Genomic DNA, 18,904 nt, shown 5'->3' with positions numbered 1-18,904 from the left:
TCATACAAAGTGGAATACAACACTGATCCCAGCACTTGGAAGGTAAAGGCAGAAGAATTAGGAATTCAAGGCTGGCCTTGGCTATACAGAATCAGAAACTCCTGGGTTTACAAGAGACCCCAGCTCAAAAAGTTGAGAACAAAAACTGGAGCAGTATTCCACTATACCCAGCTAAGCAATGTTTTTCCAGATACTCTCTTAACTTCATTTTTACTTGAGCTGAACTGCACTTTTAATTTAATGATCCTCTTATAAAAGAAGGATCAGGTTGTAGGCAAGCCTGTAGGACATCTTCTAAATCAGTTACTGATGGGGGAGGGTCATCCCTGGGTTGTAGTCCTGGGTTCTATAAGGAAGCATGCTGAATGAGTTAGTAAGCAGCACCCTCCATAGCCTCTGCATCAATTCCTGCCTCCAGGTTCCTGCTCTGTATGAGTTATGTCCTGACTTCCATTAGTGATGGGCTAGAAAGTAGAAGTGTAAGCCAAATAAACCCTTTCCTCCCCAACTTGCTTTTGGTCATGGCATTTCATCACAGCAAGAGAAACCCTGTGACAACCAGTGAGAGGAAAAACAACTAGAAATAAAGGACAAATTAAAAAGATAGATAACTCAGCTGTGATTGTTAAAGTCTTTATAACAAAGAAGAGAGATAACTAAAAACAAATCAATTTGAAAACAGTAAGCCTTAACAAAAATACTACAATCTTTTAGTCACTATCTTAGTGGGATTTTTTTTGTTAAAAGATAATCTAAATTATTTTTCTTCACACTTTTCAAACATACCATTAAATATGTAAACATTTTCTGAAGCTCCAAAAGAGTGGTTTTGTGCTTCATATCTTCTGAATACTGAAAGTCAAGAAAAACTTGGTCATAACACTAATGGTAGCATGTTGGACTTCCCAGCAGACCCACAATGGCCTCTTTATCCCTCTCTTTATCCTTTCAGCTCTATGCGAGAAAACACCTCACATTTCACTCTTTCATTACCATTGTGTCTTAGAAAAATCAGACTATTTTTCCATTACACTAAATACAGTGATGGCTATTATGACGGGTAACAAAACAGCAAAAGAGAGCAAGAGCCACAGCAACAGCGACAAAGAAATCTTTTTGAAAATTGCTTTTATAAGCTTCTGTAAAGAAAAGGAAACGGTCAACAAGACAAAATGACAGCCTAGAGAATGGGAAAAGATCTTCACTATCCCCAGACCAGACAGAGGGCTGATCTCCAAAATATACAAAGAACTCAAGAAATTGGGCACCAAAAGAACAAATAATCCAAATAATGTTACCAAAAACAATCTACAGATACAACACAATGCCCATCAAAATCCCGGCAAAATTCTTCAAAGACCTTGAAAGAACAGTACTCGACTTCATTTGGAAAAGCAAAAAACAAAGGATAGCCAAAACAATAATCTTGCACAATAAAAGAATTTCTGGAGGCATGACAATCCCGACTTCAAACTCTGCTATAGAGATACAGTACTGAAAACAGCCTGGTATTTGAATAAGAACAGACAGGAGGACCAATGGAACCAAATAGAAAATCTCGATATCAATCCACACATCTTCAAACATCTTTGATAAAGAAGCAAAAAACATAAAATGGAAAAAAGAAAGCATATTTAACAAGTGGTGCTGGCATAACTGGATATCAACATGTAGAAGAATGAAAATAGACCCATATCTATCATCATGCACAAAACTCAAGTCAAAATGGATCAAAGACCTCAACATAAAGCCAGCCACGCTGAACCTTATAGAAGAGAAAATGTAAAGTACACTTGAACACATTGGCACAGGGAACCACTTCCTAAATATATCCCCAGCAGCATAGACACTAAAACAATTAATAAATAGGACCTCCTGAAACTGAAAAGCTTCTGTAAAGCAAAGGACACGGTCAACAAGAAAAATAGACAGCCTACAGAATGAAAAAAGATCTTCACTAGTCCCACATCAGACAGAGGTCTGATCTCCAAAATATACAAAGAACTCAAGAAATTGGACACCAAAATATCACATAATAGAATAAAAAAAATGGAGTACAGACCTAAACAGAGACTCAACAGAGGAATCTAAAATGGCTTAAAGACACGTAAGGAAATGTTCAACATCCTTAGCCATCAGAGAAATGCAAATCAAAACAACTCTGAGATTCTACCTTACACCTGAAAGAATGGGCAAGATCAAAAACACTTATGCTGGAGAGGTTGTGGGAAAAAGGGAACACTTCTGCATTGCTAGTGGGAATGCAAGCTGGTACAGCCTCTTTGGATGTCAGTATGGTGATTTCTCAGAAAATTAGGAAACAACCTTCCTCAAGACCCAGTAATATCACTTTGGGGTATATATCCAAAGGATGCTCAATTGTACCACAAGGACATGTGCTCAACTATGTTCATAGCAGCTTTGTTTGCCATAGCCATAAACTGGAAACAACCTAAATGCCCCTCGATTGAAGAATGGATCAGAAAAATGTGGTACATTTACACAATGGAGTACTACACAGCAGAAAAAAATAAGGACAGCTTGAATTTTGCAGGAAAATGCATGGAGCTAGAAAACATTATTTCGAGTGAGATAACCCAGACACAGAAAGACAATTATCACATGTACTCACTCCTAGGTGGTTTTTAAACATAAAGCAGAGAAAGCCAGCCTACAAATCACAATCCCAGAGAACTTAGACAACAATGCGGGCACTAAGAGAGACTTACATAGATCTAATCTACATGGGAAATAGAAAGTAGAAAAAGACAAGACCTCCTGAGTAAATTGGGAGCATGGGAACCTTGGGGGAGGGTTGAAGGGAGAAGGGGAGAAGCAGGGAGGGGCGTAGAGAAAAATGTAGAGCTCAATAAATAAATAGAAAATGTTATGTAGATCAAAATTTAATTAAAAGGAGGAACGAATTTATTCTGTTGTGTGTTCATGTGTCTGTGGAAGCCAGAAGAGGGTGTAGGATCCGTTAGAGTGAGAATTACAGATAGCTATGAGCAGCCTGACATGGGTGCTGGGAACTGAACATCTGTCGTTTGGAAGAACAGGAAATGATATCCATCGTTAGTCCTGAGGATTGTTTTTTAACTGAAAAGGTTACTTAGATCTACTTAAAATAAGCACATCTAGTGTTCTTTCTGTTGTTGCTAATTACTGACAATACTAAAAGTTTAAGGTGTTCACTAATATGAACAATACTACCAAGAGGTATAACAAAATCATGGCGGGGGGGAAATCACTAAACACATAATTTTTTGGTAACTACTGCTTTCAGAAGACAATGCAGATGGGTCCAACCAATTTAGTTACAAGACTTTTTCTACAAAGTAAACCCATTATAGAACTACTTTTAACTATCATCAGTCTATATGCACATCACATTTTGAAATCCAATATAACTAAATGTAAAAACCCAAATTCATATGAGTATAATATACACTGGATAACTTGAAGAGTACAACAAATTAAAAGGTTCAAACAAGGTTTATACCACATTATAGAAAAAGGAAAGAATACATAAAGGCCATTCACCAACAAAGTATAAAATCAGATGTAAAAACACAAAAACCACGAAGCACACGCAACTCAACGCAGGTTCACAAACTTATTTATTTTTGGCTTGGAATAAAGGAAACAAACTCAGTTATCTATTATTACTTTGCTTGTTCGAGTGTTTTACTTATTTTTATGTGATTAAAATCTGTATTCATTTTAACTGAAATACAGTATTACCTGTGCATAGTAAGCATATAAAGTCCAAACTATGCTGCACATTGAAACAAATTATTTCCACATAATGAAACTTAAAATTAAAATACACTAAAATAGTTAGCCATGACATAGTAACATTTTTATATGTCCTTGGTATTAAGCAATATATGGTTATATTAAATTAATTAATTTTTAGGAATACATATTTGGTTTACAATTTGAAACTCTACCTTAGCAGTGAAGACAGCTTGCCTTGCCTCAGGTATCATATAAAGTTGCTGAATAGTGGATGCCAAATAACAGGTAGCTCCAAGGTTAGTCAAGCCAACAAATCGGCATTCTGCACGCACATCCTCATGAGGCCAGTAGTCCCATTTATAAGGTGCATGGGCTGCTGATACAAGAGGGAAGAGAAGATGCCCCCAAACAAACTTAAACATATCTTGATTTGATTTGAAGTTACTTCCTCCATTAATTACCTAATTAAGATATATGGAATATTATAACTTAAAATATTAATTATGTAAAATTTAAAAGAACCATCAATGCTATATTTTCCTTGGTATTACATTATTAGATGCAAAGAAGGTCCAATTATTTAAACTATCTAAAGGTTTTCTACATTTTTCTATTTAAAACAAATGAATCCACTTTCTACATATTTTATTACACATATCAACAATGTGTGTGTAATAAAATATGTAGAAAGTGGATTCATTAAACAATACCCCTAGATTTTCAGGGTTGAGTTTCATAAAGATGCAATGAAAAGAATGCTCACACTGCATGTGCTGTGCCATCACCCAGTTGTGTATTAGCCTGTAGTTCTCAACAGACCCTTTTACCATCTCTACCAACAAATCATACGCAGCGGCCCTTGAAGAGTGTGATTTGCACTTTGGCTGCCGTCGGTCCTTTAGACTGGGCAACAAAAACAGAAGATTGAAGATATCTCTTAAAAATTCCTAGGGGACAAGAAGAAAACAGGTGTTACATAACTTGGATATCAATTATATTCCAAATATAATAACACACAAAATAAAATGGATAAGGACTATCTATAATTTACTAAAATATTAGTTCAAAGTTCATAGCATAAGTTGGCCAGTGATGACACACACCTTTAATCTCAGCAATTGGAAGGGGGAGGCAGGCAGATCTCAGAGAGTTCAAGGCCAGCCTAGTATACAGAGTAAGTTTCCAGGACAGGCTCCAAAGCTACAGGGAAACCCTTGTCTCAATTAAACAAAATAAAAAAACAAAAAAATTTGACAGTATTATGTATCATCTGAAAAACTTACTGTTATTTTTTGTGAGGAAAATAGAAGGGACCCACCTTTTACTCTTCCCCCCCCTTCAAATTTCATAGTTATCCTTAATCATGTACACTACTGTTATTTTCATTTGAAAATTACCAAAAGTTTCTATTAGGCCTTGTTATTTCCTATTTGCCAAGTCCTATAGGTGTTTCTCCATATGGGTAATAGCAAACAGCACTTCACCCACACTGAGGGACGGCCACTCCTCAAAGTCCACAGCACAAAATTCACAAACATTAAGAACCTCACTAGTTGTCAGAATTGTGGCAAATGCCACAGTTGGAAGGAAAGACGTGACTTTACAACTATCTTCTTAATTTTGTGAATAGTAGAAACAAGTTTTACCATGAGATGGATCTAAATTGTTTTAATGGAATCAGTTTTCAGATCTTAATTTACAACAAACTTTTATCCTAAATTTAAACTGTGCAATGTTTTAGTTATGAAGTGGAGTTGAAGACTTCATTAAGCACATTTTAATACAGACTAAAGCACTGTATTAAATTAAAAGAAAAAGAGGTGCTGGGGGAAAAAAAGACACACCCAAGAGCATGGCTATCAGCTTCTCAAAGAGGAACTCGACCAGATTATCTTTTCTTCTTTTCTTTTTGCATTTTATTTATTTGGTTTTTCGAGACAGGATTTCTCTGTAGCTTTGGGGCCTGTCCTGGAACTAGCTCTGTAGACCAGGCTGGCCTCGAATTCACAGAGATCCACCTGCCTCTGCCTCCCAGGTGCTAGGATTAAAGGCGTATGCTACCGCCCGGCCAGATTGTCTTTTCTATTCATAAAAAAATTTTTAAATTTATTCTCTGAGAACTACATATCTGTATAAATATATTATGATCATAATCTTACTCCCCTCTCTACCCTAATCAATGTTTACTCATCTTGCAACATGTACCCTGCCAAATTTTATATTCTTTCTATCTTTTCATTTTAATACCCCCACTGAATCCAATAATGCTGTTCCTGTGGACATGGGTAAGGGCCATCCCTCCAACACCAGCCATCAACTTCTGAAAGTTCCTAAGCTGGGAAAGAAATCTCATATTCACTTAATCTTTTCTATTTATTTTTCCTTTGCTCTTTTATCTAATTGTCTCTTATTATCCAAACATTACCATTTAGCCCGGGGTATAATACCTCACAGAGTACTGAGCAGAAAAACTGTACTATATAAAGATGCAAGTATCATCACTCTTTAATAAGACTGCCTTTTGGCTGAAGTCTGAAAACTTGACTTGTAATATCAGACTTTGCCTAAAAGACAGAAGCGCTCACTGTACTTACTAACTACATAAAGCTTTCCTTTGAGGAATCTTGAATTTCAGTCACTGGAAACATAGGAGATATGCTTTGCAACAGTAACCACTGGGAGAATTAATTCCACTCTAATAATTAATTGATCAATCAATTCTACTCTAATAAAAACTAGTCATGAGCTCATTGCTTACGCCTGTGAGGCCTAATGAGTCAACCTGTGGTGGTACTGGAAACTCAGTCACAGGAATTAAAAAAAAAAAAAAAACAAAAGGACAAATATTTTCCATGTTGTCCTCTTCTTACTATTTTCAAAGAATGTAAAACTTACTTTCTGGATATACAAAAAACAAACAAACAAAAAAAAAAAACAAAAAACAAGGTTGGCTAAAAAGTATGAAAAGTGATTTGAGTTTTATTTCATACAGATGACATGATTTTTGTTTATTTTAAGATTCAGAAGTGAGATTATCATCAAGGAGAAACAAAGCAACATGTTTATGTGAAGAAAACAAACATTCCAAGAGCAAATCTGAATTTGGTAAAAACTGATTCTAAACAAACTACCTTTGCCAACCAACTTACATAAAAAGAAAATGAGCTCTATTGCTATAGAGATCTTGAAAAACTATACTTAAGGCCTGGAATCAACGTATTTTAACAGAAATACTGAGCCAGTAAATGCTTAAATGAACATTTTTATTTTCTTTATCCTGAGCCCACTAGAAAAAGTGGGTAACTAACTGAAATAGAAGAACTCCTTCAACCTGCTACCTGAGAGAATTGTTCTGTTTGGTTTTGAGCTTTGGAGACAGGTCTCTCTATGTAGCCCTGGCTGACCTGAAACTCACTGTCTAGAGCACAAGGACTTCAAACTCAAAGTCCTACCTGTCTCTACCACCAAAGTGCTGGGATTGATTAAATGTGTGTGCCACCTCGCCCTGCCTCAATATTCAAAATAATATTCGGTAAGAAACCACAATGCAATGCAGAAAAAACTGAAAGGCCATACTGGCCCATGCCACTATTGCCAGCACTTAGGAGGTAGAGGTAGAAAGACCATGAGTTTAAATCCGTCATTAGCCACAGAGAATAACAAAAGTGTTTAAAGTCAGCCTGGGTTACCTTTATTTCAAAGCAACCAAAAAACCACAGCAACAACAACAACAACAAAAATACCAAAACATAACTCTTTCCACTATAATTATTATTATATAAACAATATTTCTTAAATGTACATAGAGGGCCTATAACTTGTTCAGAGAATAAAGGCATTTGCTGCCAAACCTCATCTTTTAAACTCTAGAACCAATGTTGTTAATTTACTCAAACTTCATCATCAAGCTCTGGCAAACCTTGTTTGGATATTTTGCTCCAAAACAACAAAACACAAACAATGTAAAAAGAAGCTTCAGTTGTATTTCATGCATGTATTTTGAAGCATACCTGTCCTTCTCTTGAAAACTTGAAAGGTGGTTTGTGTTTAATAACACTTGTTGCAAGCCTTAGAAGTCCCGAAAGCCCATCATCTTCTATATGACCATCTAGGTGATCAAGGATCTCCCTACTATTAAAAGAAAGATCACAAGCAAAAGATAAAGATATTCTTTATCTTTGCTCAATAATGTAATTGTTAATTCTGTATCAGACTTTACCTGCGAATACAGTCAGCCAAATGTCTTGCCAAAGCATCTAAATCGAGGAGTGTTGTCTTAAGACAAAAAGAAAATACAAAATTCAAATAAGGCTTTTATTTTTGGTGTTAAACAGATTAGAAACACAAATTATTTCCTTATATGTAATAAAAGTTGTATTTTGCAAATTAAGCTATACACTCAAGGTACCTATTCTTCTAAATGATATAAATTTTAAAAAAACTATCATTTTAAATGTACCATTAACAGTCCCATCAAAAACAATTATGATAAGCAAGGAGATATGATAAGCACAACCTTTGCTTTCAGGTCTTGGGAGGCAGAGACAGATAGATCTCTATGAGTTCAAGGCCACCTGGGCAAGTTCCAGGATAGTCAGAGCTATACCGACAAATCCTGCCTTAAAAACACACACACACCAAAGATAGATTATGATAACCACAGCAGTAAATTATGATAAACCAGTAATCAACTGAGATCATACTAAAGCTTTTTTTTAAACTACATTTATCAAGATGTAAATTATATATAGGCTAGTGATGTAGAACACTGTATATTGTCCACAGTTCTAACGACTGTTTCTATTGTTAACATCTTTGACCTAAGCTTTAATAATAAACAACAGTTAATTTATAACTATAGAAACAAAATAAAAAGATTTCATAAATAGAACTTAGCCTAAGAGAGCTCTCAAAGAAACTAAAGCTCTAAGAGAAAATTACTTTGACTAGAATTAAAACTTGTTCATTAACATAAGTAAATGATAATGCCAGATTTAAAAAAAGTATTTGATCTTCACATAGTTACATAAACTTTTCATTTTACATATCAGGACTCTAAACTCACATGTCATTATAAAAATAAAAAGATACATAAATAAAAGCTGGGCAGTGATGATACATCCCTTTAATCCTAGCACTCAGGAGGCAGATCTCTATGAGTTTGAGACTCGCCTTGTCTACAAAGATAATTCCAGGGCAGGCTTCAAAACTACAAAGAAACTCTGCCTCAAGAAACAAACAAAAAACAAAAACAAACAAACATACAAACAAACAAACAAAAAAACCCAAAAGACAGGCGGACAGACACAGACACACTAAAAAATACAAATTTCAGGGTTGGAGCCATGGCTCCGGGGTGAAGCAAACACGATGTTCTTCCAGAGGACCCCAGTTTGTTCCCCAGGACCCACAATAAGAAAGCACATCATCATCTGAAACTGAAGGTCTAGGTCCTAGAGTGGTTCTCAACATTCTAATGCTGAGACTCTTTAATACAGTTCTTCATTTTGTGGTGACCCTCCCAAGCATAGATATTGTTACTACTTCATAACTGTAATTTTGCTACTGTTATGGATTCGTAATATAAATATCTGATCTGTATGACTGTACAAAGAGAAACAGAGCAATAGCGACTAAGCTGCCCTCTCTTGGCCTCTACGGGCACTGCACATATGCTAACAGGGATAATTTAAAAAGTAAAGAGGTTACAATACACATTTCACTTTCCAATTAAAGTTTACAAATATTAGATTGGTCAAGAGTACTTACAGATGCTTACAAATGAAGATATACTTTAACAGTTAAAATCAAAGTAAAAATGAGAAAAAAAGTAGAGAACACAGAAGTATTAGTGTAACAGAAAAGTTAGGTCAGTATTCACTACTTACACGTTAATAAGCATGCCCTCTCCTGAAAGGACAAGTAAAACCAAGAATATCCACATGCATAACATGGATCCATTAGCAAATTAATAGGTAATTTTCTGAACATACCTGACTAGCATCCTTTATATGAATGTTGTCCACTAATTTGCATAACAACCAAAAATATTCTTTACATCCAGGTTTTAACATCGGTTCTTCTTCATAATCATCTATCTATTAAAACAAATTTTACACTTTGAAATCATTTTTAGAAGTATAATGTACTTAAGCAAGTTCAGACTTTATGAAATTAAATGCCTACACAAATAAATAGTATTCAAACTCTAAGAAAAGACGAACAAATCATAAAATCAGAGAAAAAGGAAAATGAGACTATTAAGGTACCTAAAAGAGAAGACAACTTCAGAAAAACAATCTCAAACTTGGGGTGATGGTGCCAGTCAGAGGCTGGCAGACATCCTTCAGTTCAAACTCAGACTGGAGTTTTGAATGAAACCCCGTCTCAAAAACAAAACAAAAAAAAAAAAAAAAGGAAAGGAAAAAAAAAACAACAACAAAAATATAAGAAAAACAATTTCCAATTTTCTAGAAAGGACACAATCAAGGAAAATACGCAAATGCTACAGTAAACAGTTTTATAAATTATTAAAAATATGGGGGCTGGAGAAATGGCTCTGTGGTTAAGAACGCTGGCTCTTCTTCCAGAATACCTGAGATCAATTCCCAGCACCCACATGGCAGCTCACAGCTGTCACAGCTGTCTGTAACTCTAGTTCAAGATCTGCCATCATCATACAGACATGCAGGCAGGCAAAAACACCAATACAATATTTAAGATAAATGTTTTAAAAAACAAAATACTAGCCAGGCAGTGGTGGTGCACACCTTTGATCCCAGCATTTAGGAGGCAGAGGCAGGTGGATCTCTGTGAGTTCAAGGCCAGCCTGGTCTACAAGACATAGTTCCAGGATAGGTTCCAAAGCTACAGAGACACCCTGTCTCAAAAAACCCAAAAACAAAACAAAAAACCCACAATATCATTAAAAATACTTTAACAGCCCTCCGAATTTATTATGTGGTGAAAACTTTTACAAAGTTAGTGTCACACTGGGTTTATTAAAAAAAAAAAATAACTCAAAATTTGAAAATATCATGAGGAATAAAAAGTAAAAAAGAAAAAATCAAATACGTTACTAAGTCAGGAAGGAAGCTACATCATAATTTTTCAACTTGGTAGGAATAAACTGTATTTCCAAAATAGCATTCTTATGACAGACAACACAAAGCTGAAATCAAATCACATAGATGTTAGTAGATGTAATGTTGACGATAAGAATGGTTAAGATTAAACAGACATCATAGTGTAAACCTATAATGCCAGCAATTAAGAAGCAGAGAAAAGAAAACGAGAAATTCATGAGCTAACTACAAGAATACAATACACAATAATAAATTTGCAGCAAGGTAAAATTTTACCCTTAGAGGTTTGAGAGCTTGAGCATCAGGAAGGAATTTCAACAAGGTTGAGGCAGCCAAAAGAAGAAAAGATCGATGAATTGAGTCTCCTCCATCTAGGCCTGACAGAGATAACTTATAGAGACCATTGCAAGATTCATGACGAACTGCAGTCTAAAGAGGAAAAAAGGGACAATTTGAGAATTAAAAAGCTATTCTCAGGCTAGGGAAATAGCCCAAGTGATAATGAGTTTGCTTTGAATTTGATCCTCAGCATTTTACCCAGCAGGCAGTAGTGACATACCTGATGTAGCAGGCCTGCAATCCCATCAGTGGAATATTATGCTCACCTACACAGTGAATTGGAGACCACACTGTCTCAAGAATTTAATCTTATCCTAAATTGCATTGTCAATCTTGAGATCAGACTGGGTTACATGAGACCTTGTTTTCAAACAGACAGACAGACAAATAAACAGAATCCCTGGGAGTGTAATACAGAAGTAGAGTAAAGGTTTTCCATGTGAAAAACCTTGGGTTTGAGACCAGTTAGGAGGGATGGAAAAATATATGAACAAGAGAGAAGGGTATGTGTGTGTAGACGAAGGGAAAGAAATGGGAAAGAAAAAAGTAAAGGGGATAAAGAAATGAGAGAAGAAAAAGTAGAGGAAAGAAGGATAATTTTGTAGAAAAAAACTCTAAAAAGTGTTTGTTTAAAATAGGGTTTCAGGTTGTCCATGGTAACCCAAAACTACTGGCCAAGAAGTTCTTATCCTTTTGTCTATACCTTCCAAGTGCTGGAACTACAGGTGAGCATGATCACAAAGCCAGTTTACTTCTTTAGCATGGTGTTTTATGTTTTGTTTAGGACTGCAGAATTTTGCATGCTACATGTATAAGAGCAAGTGATCTACTACAACAGCAACCCTAGCAAAATACTGTAAATTTAATATTCTGATGATACATATGTACATAAACAACATACAAGGTAGTCAATGTCGTATGGCAATGTATGCTAACATCTTGTTAACAAATGCCTAATTATGGCTATAAAAGCAGAAACAAATATAAAAATATACAGGAAATATTAGGATAAAAGAAGGTTTTCATAATTATGTTATTTACAATATAAATTACAGGACAAAATATTTTTGGAACCAGAAACAACTTATGAAAGTATTTAAGTCAGAACATTTCACAGATTCCAAGTGATCTGCCCAGATGTTACAGTGGCTACCTGTAACAGTGAGAACAGAACAAAATTTAAAAATGACAAATAGTAATGACACAGAATATATAATAGTCATATTTTTAAATTAACATTCTATATCTAAGGTAAATAGGTAATGTAATAATGAATATAATCATGAACATTTCTTTACCATTATGGATCTTGTTTAACAATCTTAATAATACAAAAAGTTTTAAAAGGAGTAGCACAAATCTTTAATGTTTCACCATACCTCAGGAATAAGGAGGGTCAATTTCTTCAGCCAGTCTTGTAAATGATCACTATCAGCAAGGCTAGATTTCACTAAAGAGCAGCAATGAGCCCAGCTCACCAAGAGCCACATTGAATAATGTGAAACTAAAATAAATAAATAAATAAATAAATTAAATAAAAGCATTATACAGGTCTGTGTTAAGAAAGAAAAGACAGAGTGATCATTACTAAATACAAAATATTAAAAATTAAATTTAAAAATACAAATAACTTTGTTGAGCACTTACCTTCATGTCTAGACCTGTGATCAGACTGAGCTTTCAAAACCCTGTAAAACAAAAATATGCTATCACTACTAATTAAAACTGGCAATGAAGTAAAAAAAATAATGACTACATATCCTTTAATGTTTATAACTTCACTCCAAATAGATTTAAGAAAATTACTACTATGATTTCACTTTTTTTAAAAACTACTAGTAAATGAAATTCTTGGGAAAGCAACTAGATGGTCTTCAGAGGATAGGATAGAGGAGGAGAGCAGTAAAAGGGGTTGTTATCAAAGAGTGACAAACTTCAGAGAGGCATATAACTAGGTCTCCATTTATTAGCCTACCCATTTCTATTTCATATTTTGTTTTGAAGACAGGGTTTCACTGTGTAGACCAGGCTATCCTGGAACTTAAGAGATTCACTTGCCTCTGTCTTCCAGTTCAGGGAATGCACCATCACTACACAGATGAACCCGTATCTTTATTTGAAGTATTGTAAAAAAAAAAAAAAAAAAAAAATCTGTGCCTTTCCAAGTTTCTAAAGTAGTCCAAATGAGCAGAATGTTATTGTTTGTTCAAATCACAGACAAAGAATTTATTTATATATTTGTTTGAGTTCTGTGTCCTACTGACCGTGTTCTAGTGGTGTCACAGCTCACTTGTGTGTGTGTGTGTGTGTGTGTGTGTGTGAGAGAGAGAGAGAGAGAGAGAGAGAGAGAGATAGACACAGACACAGATAGACAGACAGAATGCATGTGCATATATGATGCATGCTTATTCAGGTGTGGAGGTCACTTTCCTCTTCTAAGGTGGGACTTATAAGGTTCAGATCCTCTAGAAGTCAAGACACTCCAGAGGCCTTCCTATCTCTGTCCACTCAGTACTTAAGAAACAGGTATGTGTGGGCTGCCCAGACAAGTGAGTACTGAGATTGGAACACATGTCCTGATGATAAAGCAGCTAGTACTCTCAACTAATAAGTCACCTCTTCAGCTTTTGTGGTCTTATATACATTATTTCTAGTTCCGTGCATGAAAGAAACATAAATATTGAAATTACCAAACACCCACAACTTCCAAGATTTTTTTCTTTTTATTCAATTATTCATTCGTTTGTTTGTTCATTCATTCGTTTTTTGAGGCAGGGTTTCTCTGTGTAAACAGTCCTGACTATCCTGGAACTCACTCTATATAGATGAGATTGGCCTTGTACCCAGAGATCGACCTGCCTCTGCCTCCTTAGTGCTGAGATTAAAGGTGTGCACTACCACATCCAGCAAAATAAACATTTCAGATTCATGAATAGAAATTAATACTAAACTAGATGAATAACAAAGAAAACGTTTCTCTTTATGTAATGGGTTGTACAACAATAGACATTGGAGTAATACCAATAATTAGGAAAATCAACATTTAGCAAAAATTTTATTAACAATTATCTAAGAAAAAATTACTAATAAAAGTGCAAGTCAATTGAAGTTTTATGGTTTTATAGAAAGTAGTAGGCTTATACCTTCAAAATATCTTCACATTGACAGATTATTAAAAATGAAATTTTTAGCCAAGAAAATGGGAATAAACCGGATTAACTTTTAAAATTAGCATCATCAATAGACTAAATAACATCATCATAATGTACTAGAAAAAATATGTCACTTCTGGACTATTACTACTAAAAAGGAAAGACCCAAAATGAAAATGTTCTAAAACAAAACAAAAACAAGCAGAGTTGTACCAGGTTGGATTCTCAGTACTCTACAGATTGAGGCAGTAAAATTTCAAGACAGAGGCCAGGCAGACCTGGCAAGATCATGTTTCAAAATAAAAAATATCAAGCAATGATGCTGTATACCTTTACTTCCAAACTCAGGAGGAAGGGGTAGGGGCAGGTAAACTGCTGTGAGTTCCAGGACAGCCAGAGCTGTTACAGAGCTGTCTCAAAGAAAAAAAAAAGGTAGGGAAGGACATAGGGACAGAAGATGGGAGGGAGGGAGGGAGGGAGGGAGGGAGGGAGGGAGGGAGGGAGGGAGGGGAAAAGAAGAAAGAATGGCCTGTACTACTAAAATATCAATACTATAAAGAAAAGGTTAGAAACATATCTCTACTTAAGAAAAAGAAAAAAGTATGACAACTAATAGCAAAAAATAGTTCACATGATGCTGAACCAAGAATAAATTAACAAGATAATAGGGGACTAGGGAGATGGTTCGATGGGTAACCATCGCTACTTTGCAAGCATGAATATGAGAATTTGAATCCCAAGTAAACAAGTAAAATGAAAGGCATGGATGCACCTAGCCATTAGAGGGCAGAGACAGGCAGAGCTCCATAACTGGTAGAAAAACCAGCCTGGTTGAAAAGGTGAGTTTTTGCCTCAAAGCAGTATGATGGAGAGCAACAAAGCAAGACTGTAACACCTTGGTGGCCTCTGCATGAACTTACCCATATTATCAAGGGTTTCCCGATTTGGTTTATGGTAGAATGTTTGTCTGATGCCTATCACTATTTCTTTTTAAAAAAAAAAATCAAACATATCAATGTTTAATTTCTTAAAAATTTATCTGTGTGTGTACACATGCTCATGGAAGCCAGAAGAAGTTATCAAATCCCTGGACTTAGATTACAGGCAATTGTGAATGTCTAAGTGTGGATGTTGGAATCAAATCCCAGTCTTCCACAATAACTGTACTTACTCTTAACCACTGAGTTATCTCTCCAAATCCAATGCTGGATTACATAAACTAATTTGGTTTTACTCAGGGTTAGACAGATGGCTCAGTGGATAAGAGCACTTGGTACTCTTTCACAGGAAATCAGGAAGTGTGGACAAATATCAGGCAACTTACAACCACCTGTAATTTCACCTCCAGGAGACTAGACGTATTCTTCAGATCTCTGTTGACCCCAACACTCACTAGTGTACACACACACACACACACAAATCTAGATGTTAAGAACATATCCTTAATTTTAAGAAACAAATATCAAAGTATTTTAGATAGTCATACTGTCTAGACCTTACATTCATAAACTTCCTTAGAATTTACAAACACAGAAATGCTCAGGAATACATAAGTTTGACAACTGTTAACAAGATATGAAAATTTGGGTAAAAAGTAGGGCAATACATTTAAAAACCCTAATAACTTTTCTGCTAAACATTTGTTCGAAATAAACTGTTTGAATGTTCATGGCATAGATGCAAGCATGGCCGGAGCTGCTGTCAAACGTCGTCTATTATTCTCTACCTTATCTTTAAGAAGGGTATCTCTTTTACTAAAGCAGGGTCTTGCTGTGTTAAGTAGACCGGCTGAGTTCTAGGGATCCTTCTATCCCTCTCATTCAGCTCTAGGGCTATAAGTATGCAACACAGCACCTGACATTCATATGGGTACTTGCAGTTGAGCTCATGTTCTCAAACATAAGTACGTAAATATTTTAACCACTTAGCCATATCCCCAGCCCCTAAATGAAAGATTTGTAATTTTTGTTTTTCCCTTTCTTGAGACATGAAACTCAGTATGTAGACCAATACATAGGGATCCACCTGATTCTGCCTCCAGAATACTCAAAGGTGTGTGCCACCAAGACCAGTGCAAAAATGAAGTTTAATAACTATACATACATATAAAACACATAAAATGCATACCTAGGAGCCAGATTATCATACGTATAAGCAACAGACATAAGTCGCTGAATCAAACTGGTTCCTTGGACAAGCACAAGAAACACCTTTAAAAATAAAAACATCAAGAGAAAAAAAAAATCTTTGAATAGAGCAAAATACAAAAAGTACTTTCATTTCCCCACCTCCTTTAAATTCATGCACCAGCAAGTTTTATTTCTCGTGACTTTGATACGCATTCTAAGCTACAGTTGTTTTGGTAAAAAAAATTAATAAATATACACATGTTTCCTAGCTGTATAACATCTAATGAAAATACTCTGAAAAAGAAGGATATACTATCTGACTAGATGCAAGTTTCATTTACATATTCCAACTTTCAACAGCCATGAAGTTGCATATATTTTACAAACAAATCACTCTAAAAATTCCCTATTTTTTATATCAATACTTGCATACATTTATAGTATTCAAATTATCAATAAACATAGAAATTATTTGGTGAGAGGCTAGAGAGATGTCTTGAAAGTACCTGCAGTTTGTAAAAGGGATGCAGGTTCGGTTCCCAGAACCCACACAGAGGCTCACAACTGTATGCAACTCCAGTTTTAGGGGAATCCATACTCTTTCTCTGGCTTCCTTGGTCACCAGGTAAGTATGTAGTGCACATACTTAAATGCTGGTTAAACACTGATACACATAAAAGTAAACCATCTTTTAAAGGAAATTCAGGAGTTGTTAATGGAAAGTATCATAGTGAACTTGACCATATTATAATGTGGAAGGCTTCTTTTGGTAAAAACATACATAACAGAAACATTAAAGAAGTTGTCAAGTAGTATCTTTCACTATGTAATACTTTGGAATGCATTTAGAATTCACGAAACATTCATATCTAAGGAATACAAATAAGGCTGTAAAGATGGCCCAGGGGTTAAGAGCACTGACTGTTCTTCCAGAGCACCTGGGTTCAATTCCCAGCACCCACATGGCAGTTCACATCTGTCTGTAACTCCAGTTCCAGGGAACCTGACACCCATGGCAAAATATCAATGCACATTTTAAAAAGAAAAAAGGAAAAAAAATAGAGAGATACAAATAATCTACAATACTAGGAAAGATTAATTTTCCAAATTAACCCCTAACATTGCAAAAGTGAAACATGCTTTAGGTTCCCAGTAATACCAATGTTTTCCAAATCTTAACATTCACCACCAAATTCCTCTATCTGTAACAATTCACTACTCTTGTGTTCTTTGACAGGTAATGAAATGAGGTGTGCCTCTCAAAGGGTGACAGGATGAGGAGAGATTTCACTAAAAAGCAATCTTAGTCTTTCCACTTCCCCAATAACAAACAGAGATGGTGAAGGATATACATCTGAATACCTGAACAAAGAATGGTCAAAATGATATCCTTTCCTCTCTCCCTGACCCCCCAAAAAAGACAGGATCTCTCTGTTCTTCTCTGGCCTGGCTAATCTCCCAAGTTCTGCCTGCCTGTCTCTTCGTCAGGAGTGCAAGAATCCTAGATGAGCACCACACCTGGCCTATGAACTCTATTTATAATGAAGGATGTGCTAGCTTTTTAATTTTTCTAAATCTAGCATCCTCTACATTTTCTGTAGAATGCTAAAACTAGGACATAACAAGCAAGAGTCTTCCCTTGGATTCCTACTATGACCTGTCACACTGGATTTTAGCTTTGCATGTTTTTCTTGTGAGGTTTGCTCCAGGTGTTTATCCAGAAAGCTTCATTTAAAAAAAAAAATGTCTGCATCACATGTATGCAGGAACACAAAAAAGTCACAGAAGTGGACTAGCTCTCCCTGGAGCCAGTTGTGAGCTGTGTGGTCGGGGTACTGAACCAAATTAAAGACTTCCTAAAGAGAAGTGTTTTTAACTACTGAGCCATCTCAACAGCTCCAATCTTCCAACTACCTAAAGGACTCCTTTTACTAGCTTTTATCTGGTATCCTCTGAGAATCAAGAAATAGCAAAACCCCATTTTTCAGAAGCCTAAATCACTTCAACAGGTTTTCTTTGGTAAGTTTCTGACTCTAATAACTCCAAAAATGATCTACATCCAGCTCTAGGAGAGGTGAACAGATCTTTACCTAAATTTCTTTTATTTATTTATTTACTTATTATGTATACAACAGTCTGTATGTATGTCTGCAGGCCAGAAGAGGGCACCAGACCTCATTACAGATGGTTGTGAGCCACCATGTGGTTGCTGGGAATTGAATTCAGGACCTTTGGAAGAGCAGGCAGTGCTCTTAACCACTGAGCCATCTCTCCAGCCCCTTTACCTAAATTTCTTCAGCACACTTTGATTTTTTTTTTAGCACTTCAACATATATGTTGAAACACATATGTTGTGAAATCCATCTTTTTATTATATTTCCTGTGCTGAAATACCTAGTATGATTTCCTTATTTTTCTGAATGGACTCTGGTACACTTCGAATGTAAGTTACAAAGTT

General features: G+C 35.6%; 1 protein-coding gene across 1 annotated transcript in view; it reads right to left on the bottom strand.

Annotated features, from left to right (window-relative positions):
- Usp34 (ubiquitin specific peptidase 34) overlaps positions 1–18,904 on the bottom strand; it is a 187,040-nt gene that overhangs the window by 57,494 nt on the left and 110,642 nt on the right. Inside the window, exons 35-44 of the mRNA XM_075944509.1 lie at positions 16,445–16,527; positions 12,813–12,853; positions 12,545–12,669; positions 11,103–11,255; positions 9,735–9,839; positions 7,961–8,016; positions 7,752–7,872; positions 4,505–4,688; positions 3,954–4,114; positions 787–852 (exon numbers count right to left, since the gene is read on the bottom strand). Coding sequence (XP_075800624.1) covers positions 787–852; positions 3,954–4,114; positions 4,505–4,688; positions 7,752–7,872; positions 7,961–8,016; positions 9,735–9,839; positions 11,103–11,255; positions 12,545–12,669; positions 12,813–12,853; positions 16,445–16,527 — 1,095 coding nt within the window. The remainder of the gene's footprint in view (positions 1–786; positions 853–3,953; positions 4,115–4,504; positions 4,689–7,751; positions 7,873–7,960; positions 8,017–9,734; positions 9,840–11,102; positions 11,256–12,544; positions 12,670–12,812; positions 12,854–16,444; positions 16,528–18,904) is intronic.

The sequence above is a fragment of the Microtus pennsylvanicus genome, chromosome 12 (genome assembly GCF_037038515.1).
Source record: "Microtus pennsylvanicus isolate mMicPen1 chromosome 12, mMicPen1.hap1, whole genome shotgun sequence".
NCBI classification, from domain to species: Eukaryota; Metazoa; Chordata; class Mammalia; order Rodentia; family Cricetidae; genus Microtus; species Microtus pennsylvanicus.
The sequence above is the reverse complement of the archived record's forward strand: the minus strand, read 5'-3'. Positions and strand labels throughout refer to the sequence as shown.